A 13,729-nucleotide genomic window follows, 5' to 3' on the forward strand; every position below is an offset into this window, starting at 1 on the left:
AATTCCAAGCCTATCAAGATCTGGAGCAGTTAGGCTAAGGCAGGGGGCCCTGGACCTTTGCTCACCTGTCAAACATGTAAACTAAGGCAAAGCCCAACTCTGGAGTTACTACCACAACATCTAGCTCAGTGCACCTGTCAAACATGTAAACTAAGGCAAAGCCCAACTCTGGAGTTACTACCACAACATCTAGCTCAGTGCACCTAAGTCCCTCAACAGCTCTCCTAATTTTTTATTTTTATTTTTTTTTGCACTTATCTTCAGATAGAAGAGGGAGGGAGAGTGGGTGGGAGGAAGAGAGAGAGAGAAACATCAACGTGAGAGAGACACATCAACTGGTTGCCACCCGCACAACCCCAACCAGGGCCAGGGATGAACCGGAACTGATGTACGTGCCCTTAGCGGAAATCAAACCTGGACTCCCCGGTCCGTGGGCCGCCGTTCTAACCACTGAGCAAAAACCGGCCAGGGCCCTCAACAGCTCTCTTCAGAGGGAACATTTCTTCCCGTGTCACAGTCAGCACTGTCAGCTCTCGCTCACGCCGTAACCTTTGCTTAGTTTCCGATGGAACGCGAACACGCATTTCCTGAGAACGCAGAGCTATCTTACATGCAAGTCTATCATTACAGCTCTCCTTTGAACATTTCCTCACATCATGAGAACGGGTCAGCTGAAGGCCCTCTGATTCTACTCTTAGTGGATGTGAAAATAAATCCACAGAGTAAAATCTCAAACAAAATATGTGATACAGTGATTCTCATACAAATATTTATGGATGAAACTGCATGATGTCTGGGATTTCCTTCAAAATAAATGGGGGCAGGGAGAGAGTGGACAGAGACCTGGAGAAACACAAGTATCCACAAGCTGATCATGGTTGAGATTGGGTGAGGGGTTCATGGAGTCAGCACCACTATCCTCTCTTCTTTGATGTATTTTTGATACTTCCCTAAATAAAATAATAGAAAATTTATACTAACAACATTTTTTTGACATACTGGATAAATTCAAAAAGGAGGGAAGACAAGGTAACTGTCCAGTCAGTGAGAGAGCAGAGGCCTCGGAAATCCCAAGTCAGAGCGGTGTGTCCTCCGATCTCCCTCGACCGGAGGTATCTAGTCAAAAGCACAACGGACATCTGAGAAAGCAGAAGAACTGGCAGTTCCAGGTCGGAGACCCCCAAAAGGGTCAATATTGCCATACTGTCATAATGTTTTCCATACATCCATCCTAAGTAACTTAGCTTTCATATCCTATTATATAGAAACTATCCTTGGACAGAAATAAGCTCATCTTTGCTCATTACAGAGAGGTTAAGAAATATTTAAAAGTACTTAAAGCCATGAAGTAGTGATATCCTACATCTTAATTCCGATAACTTAACTCATTCATTGTTTTAGCTCAGTGCATGTTTTCAAAGTTTTCTTAACTGAACAGATTCATGAAGGCAGGCCTAACCTATATCTCCCATTCAAGCTACAGGAAAGCAATGAAAATAGAAGCTATAGACACGATCTATTTATAGGTGATAGAAAATAGAGCATAAATACATCAGTTGTTCTCTATCAAAACAAACATACTGCCCAGCAGGTGTGGCTCAGTGGTTGAGCATCAACCTATGCACCAAGAGGTCGGTGGTTCAATTCCTGGTCAGGGCACATGTCTGGGTTTCGGACTTGATTCCCAGTAGGGGGCAGCAGATCGATTGATGCTTCTCACCCTCATCGATGTTTTTCTCTCTCTCTCTTTCCCTATCCGTTCCTCTCTAAAAAAAAAACAAAAAACAAAAAACATTTTTCGAAACAAACAAAACCTAACATATGAACTGCTGCCCATCAGTTATCAGACACCCCTTTTGCTGGAGTGGTTCACGGGTCCAGCACTGTCATGACACACCGGCAGTGTTCAGCATGGCTGGCATTACACCCTCCCTGCTCAAGTGAGAATTTAATGCAAATAGGGAAGCACACGATCAGACTATAGAAATCCAGGTGGCAACAGTCATATACCCACTTCCTATTTTCATGAGTTCTGGCTTGAAAGCGAAGGCTTAGGAAACAGCATAACTGACTCATGGTGATCGCATCTGCACTGCTAACTCTGCCATCTGAACAGAAAAAAACAAAATCAACTCACTACCTAACACCATCAGGTAATTTAAAAGTCATTTGTTTTTAACTTAAATGGTATTTTGAGGATAAAATTTAAATGTAAATTTCTCTAACTTCTTTTTTTTATCCTCACCCGAGGACATTTTTCCATTTTTTGTTCAGACAGAGTGGGAGGGAGAGAGCGAGAAAGAGAAACATCGACATGAAAGGGACACATCGAGTGGCCACCTTCCAGTGGCCACCTTCCGCACGACCCAACCAGGGCCGGGGACAAACTGCAAACAAGGTACGTGCCCTTAGCGGGAACCGAACCCAGGTGTCTCTGGACCACGGGCCAACTCTCCAATCGCTGAGCCAAACCAGCCAGGGCTTCTCTGACTTCTGATGAATTACAAAAATTTAAAGTAAACAATAAGCTGCGTAATGAAGATCCTTCTAATCAATGTCAACATTCTGCTGTGGCCAAACCTTCCAGATGGGGAAGAGACTGTCTTTCTCCAGCGGACAGGGAGGAAGACGGAGCTAGAGAAAGTTAACAAAAGGTGGGAACAAGAACACGAGTGAGCATGATCGTCCTAGAACCACAATTTGCCTGTGGTTGCATGCCCATGATTGTGGTCTGTGGATTTGCATGCAGGCAATACTGGGGTGCAGACTCAGAGCCTCCAGGCAGAGGTGCCTAGAGATGAGGCAGGGAACCCATTCATTTTCAGGAGAAGACAGGAGGTTAGGTGATGCATCTAAGACCACAGAACCAGCAGCAGGTAAGCTGCTTTCCATTTCATCGAGCACAAAGGGAAAGATTCTTTTACAGGGAAAATTCTTTCTCTGTATAATTAAGTAATTAAAATTCCAGCGGAAAGACATTAAGCTATCCAAATTAATGTTCCACTTAAACTACCCATTTCAATCTTGGCGACAGCCCCAAATAAAACTCTTTCGTGCAACAAGTATTTACTGAATGTCTACCACGTACCAGGACCTAGCAAGAAAAAGACAGTGCCCCAATCCTTGTGTTAGGAAGACAGGCATTATATAATCATACACATGCAAAATCACAAATTATGGTGAGTACTATGATGGAATTCCAATAGACTGCAACAACTTAACATTTCTGCAGAAGTGACCTTCAAGCTGAAACCTGCAGAATTAACAGGGAGTCAGCCAAATGAGAAGTGGAGATAGAAATGTTCCAGGCAACATGCACACAGCCTGTGACCCAGGAATTCCGTCCCTAAGAATATATCCAACAGAAATGTGTACATATGTGCACCCATGGGCACAGACAAGGATGTTCACACTAGTGTCATTCAGAATAGGAGAGACTGGAAATAAGGCAAATGCCAACAGAACACACACTGGACTATTCACACATGGGAACACCCACAGCCATACAAGTTCATAAACTACTGCCCCAGGCGCCAACATGGTGATCTCTCCCACCTGACACCGAGTGAAAAAAGAGGGTATTTTACTTTTTTAACAATTTTTTTCTTTATTGATTTTAGAGAGAGAAGAAGGGGGAGAGAGATAGAAACACTGGGGATTAGGCCCACAACCTGGGCATGTGCCCTGACCGGGAATCAAACTGGCGACCTCCTGATGCATGGGTCGACGCTCAACCACTGAGCCACACGGACCAAGCAAAAAAAGGGTATTTTAAGAAGTATAACATCCAACATATAAAAATACTTAATGTTTAAGAAAATAATTTCAGTCCTGGCCAGTTTGGCTCAGCAGTTAGAGCGTCGGCCTGCGGTCCGGAGAGACCCGGGTTCGGTTCCCGCTAAGGGCACGTACTTCGGTTGCAGTTTGTCCCCGGCCCTGGTTGGTCGTGCGGGTGGCAGCCACTCGATGTGTCCTTTCATGTCGATGTCTCTCTCTCTCTCTCTCCCTCCCACTCTATCTGTACAAAAAATGGAAAAATATATCCTCGGGTGAGGATAAAAAAAAAAAAGAAAATAATTTCATGAAAACTATGTTTTCTATTTGTCCTTTTCACTGACTTTGTTATCTCAAAATCATCCGGGAATTTAAAGGGCATAGAAATTCTTTCAACCGGCACTGAAGGAGTAACTAAAGAGTGTCCAATCGACCGGGAAGAGGTCAGGGCTGTCCAACTGCCCACTTTACTCTCAGTAATTGCCTAGTTCAGCAGCCACAACACACTCCAAGGCGAACCTGTGCCATATTATGCAACATCACAGAGAAACGACGACTTGCACTTGAAAAATTTATTTTGGTAGAAGAGGACAAACTGTATATTCTTATTTTAAAAACTCAAGCAAATCTAACCTGCTTTCCACTAGTAAAAATATAATACGCAGTTCTTAAAGTTCAACCCCCTTTTGGCACCCTAATTGCGAGGCTAGGCCCAATTACACTAGTCCATTCCTCTCTATGCAAACTAAGTTAACAAAATTTCACTGAATCAGATTGATTAGCACAGAATTTCTGGAAATGTTGGCACTAGCTGCAAAGAAAAGTAATGCTATTTAAACTGCTACCCATTAAACTTGGCTCATACTTTTTTCAGCTTTTGAATATATGAAAGTCTTTCCATCATCTTTGTGGCTGGGGGTAGAATCCCACGTGGGGAGTTGTTGTTTTTTTTCTTTCAGTATTTTAAGGACGTTTTGCTATGTCCCCTTGGATTATAATAGTCTACATCATTTGTATCTTCTCTCTCTCTTTTTTGTTTTCGTTTTTGTTTTATCCTCACCTGAGGACATTCTTCAATTTTTTGTTCAGATAAGAGTGGGAGGGAAAAGAGGAAGAGAGAGAGAGAGAGAAACATCGATGTGAAGGGGACACATCGAGTGGCTGCCTCCCGCACGACCCAACCAGGGCTGGGAACAAACTGCAACCAAGGTACGTGCCCTTAATGGGAACCGAACCTGGGTCTCTCTGGACCGCAGGCCGATGTTCTACCCGCTGAGCCAAACCGGCCAGGGCTCTTCTTTTTTCTGTACATGTGTCTTCTTCTTCTCCTCGGCTGTTTTTAAGATCTTTCTCTGTATCACTGATGTTAAGCAACTTTATTATGTATTTGGGTATGTATAGTTTATTTCATGTTTCTTCTGTTTGGGTTCATTTAGCTTCCTGGATTTATGGATTTTTGGTTTTCATCAAATTTGGAAAATTGTCAGCTATTATTTCTTCAACTATTTTTCTGCCCCACCCCCTTCCTCCTAGGATTCCAATCACACATATAATTGAGCCATGTGAACTTGTCCCCAGCCCACAGATGCTGTTTATTTATTTATTTTAGTTCTGTTTCTGTGTTTCATTTTAGGCAGTTCCCATTATATGTCTTCAAATTCACCAATCACTTAATTCTGCAGTGTCTAATCTATTGATGCCTATCAGTGTGCTGTTTTTCTCATTACAGATATTACTGTCGTTTGTACAATTTAATTTAGGTTTTTCACATTTTTTCATGTCTCTCCTTAATATGCTTCTTCTTTCCTCTACTTCTTGAACATATGGAGCACATTGATACTACTATTGCAATGTCCTTATGTATTAATTTTAGCATCAGTTTCTACAGACTGACTTTTCTTTTTCTTATGGGGTGTATTTTCCTGCTTCTTTTCATGCATGGTAATTGGGGGTGGGGACACAAAGATATTCATTCCAGTCCAGGTTACTGGAGGACGTAAACATGCACTGCGCAGCATTTCCTGTTCTGAGCGGCACCAGTAAGGGAAGCATGTGCTTGGACCACAGCGCTCTGCCCAGGGCTTGCCCAGGCTGCTCTGCAGCTCCCCAGCCTACGCTGTCTTCCTCTTCCTGTGCAGGCTGCGTTCCTCTTAACTCGCAATTCACTGTGGCAAAAGAGGAGAGAACTGGATACACCTGATATTCCTCACTGAAGCCATGACTTAAATCCTGCGTCAGTACTTAACCATCTTTGTTTTCTGATTTAAGGTTTAAAAAGGAGGGAGTAGGGGAATGGGCAACAGAAATCCCACGGTGCTGATGTAAAGCCTTTCAATTCTGGTCAGAGCTGGAACCAGCTGTAAAGTGAACGGACGGTTCAAGGGAAACAGCTACACAGAGTCTGGTGGAGACCTCCACGAACTGTCTCATTTTTAGCCTCAATAACGCAGGACAATTCTGTACGAAACTGGAGTCCACACCTGTTAGCTATGCGCTGCCGGGCACAGGTTGGTCCAGTCTGAGGTGATGGGCTCTCTGTGCCCCCATGACAAAGAAAGAAGGCTCCTGGGTTGATGGAAAAAGCAGCTTCTGTTCCAGGTGGTGTCTGGATCTGCCTGCATCTCTGCATGTGTGGTGCTTTTTAACTGAATGCAGACACTCCGAATTTTACTGAGTTGAATGCTGTGTGTGTGTGTATTTATTTATTCCTATGTTCTTATACTTTGTTCTGGAATAAAGTTAAGTTATTTGGAAACAGTTCAATCCCTTTGGGCCTTGCTTTTAAAAGGTCCGGGGGGACCAGGGCAGCATGCAGTCAAGGCCTACTCTGCCCCACTACTGAAGCACTCAATGTACCGCCTGCGTCTTCAACTCAATTCTCCAAGCACTGCAATTGCTCCACCCTGGCTGGTCAGAACAGCAACTACTCGCAGCTCCAGGCGAGCTCCAGGCAGGTCTGCCTGCTCCTTTCTGGTCCTTTCCCTGCCTCCAGTGGCTTCCTCCCGTGCTGCACTGATGGGTCTGTGGCTGGAGTCTCAAGTGGCAGCGCCTCCACAGCTCTGGGGCTCTCTGTGCAGCCATCTGCTCTCTGGCACCCAGCCTGGAGAATTCGACTGCCTTAGTTTCCCCGACGTCCGGACCGTCTCAGCGCTGGGAGACCGCCAGGCCCTGAGGGGTTCCTGTCCTGCTGCTGCCACCTGGACGCTGTGGCGGTGTGAGCTGAGCCAGCCTAGGCTCACCTCATTCATTCCCCTTCTCTCTGGAGCTGCCGGCTGCTCAAGATCTGGAAACTGTTTCATATGCTTATTTGTATTATGTGTTGTTATTTGTGGGGGAGGGGGTAAATCAGTTACTGTTACACCATCAGGGTCAGAAGCAAACACCCTGTTCTAGTCCTGGGCTAGTTACACACAATTTATAGGCCGATTTGGAACATCTGACAGATCTTAAATCACGTGATGAAGTCTCCTATGGGGTTTCACTGTTCAGAGAGGGCAAGCCTGCCCTGCCTCACCTTCGCTGCTCACAGCAAACCTCAGTGCAAGAGGCAAAGCACTCGTGGGCCTCCTTCCTGGGTACCCTGCCCCCAGGCAGCATGGGGGAGCCAGCTTGAGCACTTTTTTAAGGGTTGATATTTAAGCCGACATTTAAGATATTTCCATTAAATATGAACATTCCAAAAATTATTCACAAAACAAAAGTGAATTTTTGCAACCCAATCATAAAGTGATATCCAAGTCTACATTTCATCCTTTCTGTGCAGAAAGTCAACTATATAAAGTCACTTCTCTCAACATGAAAATATTTCTTAAAGAGACAGGACACTACAACTTTTCTACAGGGCAATCAGGATGCCTGGCAGCACCTGGCAATTCAATACAAAGGAACAACTGTGCACAGTGCTGTCACCACCTATGCCACTTATCACGTACAATTCTAGAAGCTGACATTAAACTTCGCCCACCAAAGAAACTGTGCCTTTAATGCCCACTCTAAGCCAGGTCTCCCCTCCATGGTGTTCCAGTTTGTGGGTGGAAACCAGCGAGCTGAGTACCTCCTCACTAGAGCGTGCTGCCCAAGCCATGCTAGCACCCCGTTTCCCCAAACTTTCCCCAGAACAGCCACCGCCCTCACAATGGCACCCACAGTTAAGTACCGTGAAGACAGCCGGACGGTAAGACTGCCATTGGAGCCATTATTTCACTTCTCCAAGCCTCAGTGGGCACGTCTGCAATGTGGAGTACAGCAAACCCACAGGATTAAATGCAATAGTGTGTCTAACTCCACATCTCCCACATGTATGCTGAGGTGCTCCAGGATTCTTCAGTAGGCCCCCAACCAGAGCTGCAGGATACTTTCTTTTTAAATCCTCACCCAAGGATATATGTTGAGAAAGAGAGAGGGAGAGAGAAAGACGCATCGATGTGAAAGAGAAACATTGATTGGTTGCCTCAGGCACAGGCCCTGACTAGGGATCAAACCCAAAACTCTTTGGCCTATGCGCCCTGACTAGGGATCGAACCCAAAACTCTTTGGCCTATGCGACGATACTCCAAGCAACTGAGCCACCTGGCCAGGGCGCTGCAGGGTATTTCAACTGGAGGAAACATGGAGATATCCAACACGTTAGTTCAGAGTTTCCACATCACAGTGCAGTGCAGTCCGTGGCCGACATCCTAGCTTTTTGATTTCTAAACATCAGCATGGAACAGGAAACGAGACAGCACTGTCCAATCTGACTCCAGGGTCTGAGAAGCTATCCCACAATCTGCAACACACGCATCCCATTAGTAAATAACTGTGGTTATTTACGTTATTTTCAACTTATCTGCATTATTTTTTCAAACAACTTGTTAGGAAAGAATTATTTATTGTTTGGGCCTATCGAATAAACAGAACTGTGGCCTAGTGTGCTGTGAGGAATGTAATGAGACACCAAGGATATCATGAAACCAGAAAGTTGGGGACCTCTGGCTTACTGCCGTGACGGGCAGAGGAGGCATCCAGGAAATGGCACTATTATTTCATTATTATTACTCCTTTACAGTATGCAGTTTCACAGAAAAGGTGATACTCAGATTCTGTGACAAAGATCCCCAAAATACTGTACTATGGTTTTATGGCTCATATTTCTATGATAAAAGAAAACATCAGGTAGTGAAACTCAGATGAACAACCTGGAGTAAAACCAGGCTAGAGTTAAGGGATATGGTGTGCTGTCTATTAAAGTGCACAACTTGGGTGCTGATTTCACTCAACTCACGCTACTTGGAAAGCCTGAAATGATCTTACCTACCACTGGAAGGGGAAAGCAAGCAATCCTTACTACCATGTGACAGCCAAAAGAGCAAACGCTTTCCTTTCCAGAGGAATCTACATACTTTAAAGAGGTGATCCCTAAGTTCTGTTTGAGGAATCCTCTTCCATTTCCCAAGTGCTGACCTCTTCAATTAGTCATTATTTAATAATACAGCAGGAAATGGGTTGGAAAATGAGATAGCTTGTGAATTTAATGCACACATGCGTCTGACTGGCTACCTGTTCTTCCCGTGATGGCCCTTTTGTGTCTACAGCTGCAGAAAGAATGGGGAAACCGAACCCTCCTCTAGGCAGTGTTGCCACTTGCTGACCATCACACTTGCAGCCTCCCGGGGCCAGACACAGAACACTAGTTAGAAGACCCCTTGCTACTGGACCACTGTTCCATAGATGTCCAATTTCCAGTTTAAGTGAACATTCTTCTAGACTTATTATTTTTTAAAAGGAGTAACACTAAACAAAGGTACAATATAAATGCACATATTGATTTATCTAAGGATAAGAATGTCCAGAAGGGTTTTTAAATAAGTGCAGTAAAAGAAATCAATAATGAAATTATTTTTAATTTAAAGAAAATTTGAGAACAAACTGTTAATAGTATTTATAGAAATCATAAATAACATACCTCATTTGTAATTGACATTTCAGAAAGAACTTAAGAATGTGTTTATAGTTATTTCATAAACAAATCCAAACAATATGGATATCTTTTATATCAGCAGCTCAGTCAAACAGTAATTCTTTAAAAGAGAAAATAAATTTTATAGAAAAAGGTGTCTACTTTCAAATGCAGAATATTGCATGTTTGTCAATTTTGCTGTCTAGTTTAGGTTGATCTTCTTCCCTACGCCACTTACGTAACAACCACGCATTCTGCAAGTGTGAGCAAACCCTGCACGAACACTAGGGGTACGAAGATGACCAAGACCTGGGAGTGAGTGAGCACCAGACAGACACCGCAGTTCCACGCGATGTGCCGGCGCCACACTGCAAGTGCTGCGGGAGCATCAGCACTCGGCCCAGGCTTTCGGTTCAATGAAACTCAGTACTGGCCCCAGAATAGCAATAACAGCATTATAATTCTGGAAGCACAGTTATTTTCAATAAAATGTATCGATCACAAAAAAGGCCTATGTAAACTATGCTTAGAAATTATCATCCCAATCTAATTATATCAGAATCTCTGGGTGGGGGTGGGGGTGGGGGTGGGGGTGGGGGGCTGGGGCCCAGGCTCTAGTACTTATAAAGTCTCCCAGGTGATTATAATGTGTACCCAGGGCCCTCTGATCAAGTCCTAGCATCACAACTGATTTAAGCTTGGAATCCTATCAACATCAAGCAGTCCCCAGGCTGCATTAGGACACTTGGCCCTAAGAGGATCCGTGGTCGGAGATTATCTCACTTGCACCCCCTTTGTTGATACGTGCTAATAATATGAAAGATAAGACTTCACGTCAGCGATCACCGACCCTCAATAGGTACTGCCCAAGATGTCTAATTTTTTCAACCTTACTCATTAAAGCCAGGACAACTAGAGCCCGCAGAAATCACAAACCCTTGGTACCTGAATCTGAGTCCTGCCGGGGTTACTTTCACCATCCACTTTCAAAAAAAAAAATGCCTGCAGACAAGCATGCAGAGACCAACCAAACCAGCACGTAAACAGTTCCTCTTGGGACAGAGTCCTACACAGAGCAAGGGAAGGACGACGCAGGAGTGAGCTGGAGGGTTCGGTGGGACAGATTCTATGAGCAGGACGAGCAGGTGAACTAACGGGCTTGCGCTGGAAAGGAAGAAAAGAGCACTCCGTGGTCTCGGAGAGGGCAGGCCAGGAACAGCATGATGAAGGCCGGAAGAAGCACGGTACTTGGGGAAAACGGTGAGGAGCACCAGCTTCCCCTAAAGCAGATCGCTCAACAGTGGACAGACGGGGTAGGGCCCAATTACGGGAAGCCTTGATTAACAAGCTGAGGCATTTGAACTTAATCTTCTTGAAAAATGGGGTTATACTTCCTTTAATATAAACACTGTTTTAGGAGATTCTCCTGGTAGATTAACGTGCACGATTCAAGGGGCTGGGACTGCTGAAGGTGAAGAGCGCTCCTTGGCACTTTCCAAGCACAGTTCCCTGAACACAGCAGGCAATTATAAATGGGAAGGTTGTAAAGATAAACACCACAGCACGATACACACCTTGGCATCATCACCCTCTACTCAATGTCAAATCAACTTTATAAGTCAAGTGATTTATAAGAGGGTCTGTTAGCTCTTAAACATTAACATTTTAGGTATTGCTGTAAAGTTTAAAACGAGAGAGCTGATAACATACCCAGGAGATTACACGTCCACATACGCGAGCTTCACAGAGGCAATGTTCAAACTTCCTTCTTAAAGAATTGCTTACATAGTCTAAATCTACTGACAATAAGTACAATGAATGAGTAGTTAAAAAGTATTTTTGATATTCTTTTCCTTTAAAATGAATGGCAATGCCAAATGGATGGATTAGGGATTTTTTTAAACATTTTTTTTTTGGCATAAGAGAGAGCTGCTGGAGATCTGGAAGTGCGATTATCCTTAGGTTTCCTGCCCTTGGAGTAAAGTACAGCAATGACCCTAGTAACTGTAGGTAATGCATACTTGGCAGCTGAAAATTTGGATCCCTATTGCTACCAGTAACCGCAATTAAAGAAACATTGAGAATTTAGACAAATTAGAAAATCAGGTACTGTCACCAAAACACAAGCAGCTGAAAAATGTTTCACTTGCTAAAACAAACATGTTCCCCTAGATATTTTAAGAATTCATCAGTATAGAATTATAATTGTACTATGAAAAAATATGCTATGCAAATCAATATTACAGCAAGTTTAATTTGGTTTACTAGGTATAAAAAATGATTTGAGTAAGTTAAGTCCTCACTGAGTATAACCCATATTATTAACACTTGCTTCTGAGAACACATATAGCCCCTTCCTGCTATATGTGCCTCTACATAGCAAAAACATAATAAAGAATAAGCAATTATCACTAGAATGTTCTTAAAAACACACTCACATGTCAAATAACCCTAAACTGGACTAATCTGCCAAAATCTTATATTAAGAAAGAAGTATGATATTCAAATTAATATTTTATTTTTAATTTCATGCATTTGCCCATAAAATAACCCAAACCATATTAGTCTACCTTTTTAAAATTATTATTATTATTTTAATCCTCATCCAAGGACATTTTCGCATTTATCTTCAGATAGAGCAGGAGGGAGAGAGGGGGGAGGAGAGAGAAACATCGATGTGAGCAAAAGAGGCACATCTACTGGTTGCCTCCCACACGACTGGACAAGGGTGGGGACGAACCAAGGTACATGCCCTTGACTGGAATTGAACTCGAGACTCCTTGGTCTGCAGGCCGAAGCTCTAACGGCTGAGCCAAGGCCAGAGCTAGTCTCCCTGTTTTAAAGAAATCCTCAACCAAAGATATTTTTTAAATTTATTTTTAGAGAGAGAAAAGCTGAGAGTAAGAAACAGAGAGGGGAAGATAAACAACGATGTGAGAGAAACACTTACTGGTTGCCTCCTGTACAATTCCCCACCCAGGGATCGAACCCACAACCCAGGTATGTGCTCTGACTAGGAATCGAACCCACAACCTTTTGGTGTAGGGGAGGACACTCCAAATGGGCCACCTGGCCAGGGCCTAATCTATGATATTTTGTGTGATACAGTAATCCTTTTCTTTAAAACAGACCATCAAAATAATTTTTTAAATGACATGAAAGCAATCACATATTCCACATGAAATTTTAAAAACTGTTGACACTTCTCTTAACCCAAACCTAAGGTCCTCACCGTAAGACACTCCAAAACCATCAAGTACATATTCTTACAGTTCATTACTCCAACTGGCCTGTAAGAAATTCCCTTCATTATAGGCAAAATGCGAAGCAAGCCCTGTTATGGGCCCACGGGATGTGACAGAAACTGCAGCAATATTCCCTTGAAAGGCTTACTTTCAGAAGCAGCAGAGGAACCCACAAAATCCTGTAGCCAAGAGGTGCCCCCCCCCCAAAGAAACCTGCCTCAGGGGGAGAAAAAGAAAATGAAAGTCTAAGCCAAAATAAGGTTTGACTGAAAGAAAATAAAAGCAGAATCGCCTAGAGGGACAGTGGGGGGGGGGGGGCGCCTCTGCGAAGCGGAGGGCTCGGAGCCGGTTCCGGTTCCGATGGGAAGGCCCGCGAGCAGCCGGGCTGCAGGGGCACTTACAGAGCACGGCCACGGCCCCGGACTCGAACATGAGACAGTCCTCCTTGTGCCTGGTCTCCACCATGAGGCTGAAAGGCGCGGGGTCCAGCTTGTGGAAGACCCGGAACCCTTTGCTGAACGCCATCCTCGCGGCTGCGGAGGCGGCCTGTGCGGAGCGAGCAGAGCAGCTGCGGCCCCGGGCTCCGGGCTCCGGGCTCCGGGCTGCGGGCTGCGGGCTGCGGGCCCCGCGGCGGGCGGCGGGCGGCCGGGGCGGGGGCGAGCGCAGCGCGCACGGGCAGAGGGCTTATCCCGAAGGCGAGCCGTCCCCTCGTCGCCGGGGAGCGGGGAGCGGGGAGGAGGGCGCCTGCGGTCGGCCAGCAGGAGCCGGAGCG

At 44.6% G+C, this 13,729-nt stretch overlaps 1 protein-coding gene across 3 annotated transcripts in view; it reads right to left on the reverse strand.

The window, feature by feature from the left end:
- SYNJ1 (synaptojanin 1) overlaps positions 1–13,498 on the reverse strand; it is an 85,310-nt gene extending 71,812 nt beyond the window's left edge. For 2 of the 3 annotated variants that reach the window (XM_036242576.1, XM_036242574.1), the window contains exon 1: positions 13,359–13,497. In XM_036242576.1, the coding sequence (XP_036098469.1) occupies positions 13,359–13,482 (124 nt within the window). In that variant the 5' untranslated portion in view covers positions 13,483–13,497. Of the gene's footprint in view, positions 1–13,358 lie in introns of all 3 variants that reach the window. The other variant, XM_036242575.1, reaches the window with a different exon arrangement.
- Between the last annotated feature and the right edge of the window lie 231 nt (positions 13,499–13,729).

This window comes from Molossus molossus, unplaced genomic scaffold (genome assembly GCF_014108415.1).
Source record: "Molossus molossus isolate mMolMol1 unplaced genomic scaffold, mMolMol1.p scaffold_m16_p_5, whole genome shotgun sequence".
Taxonomy (NCBI): Eukaryota; Metazoa; Chordata; class Mammalia; order Chiroptera; family Molossidae; genus Molossus; species Molossus molossus.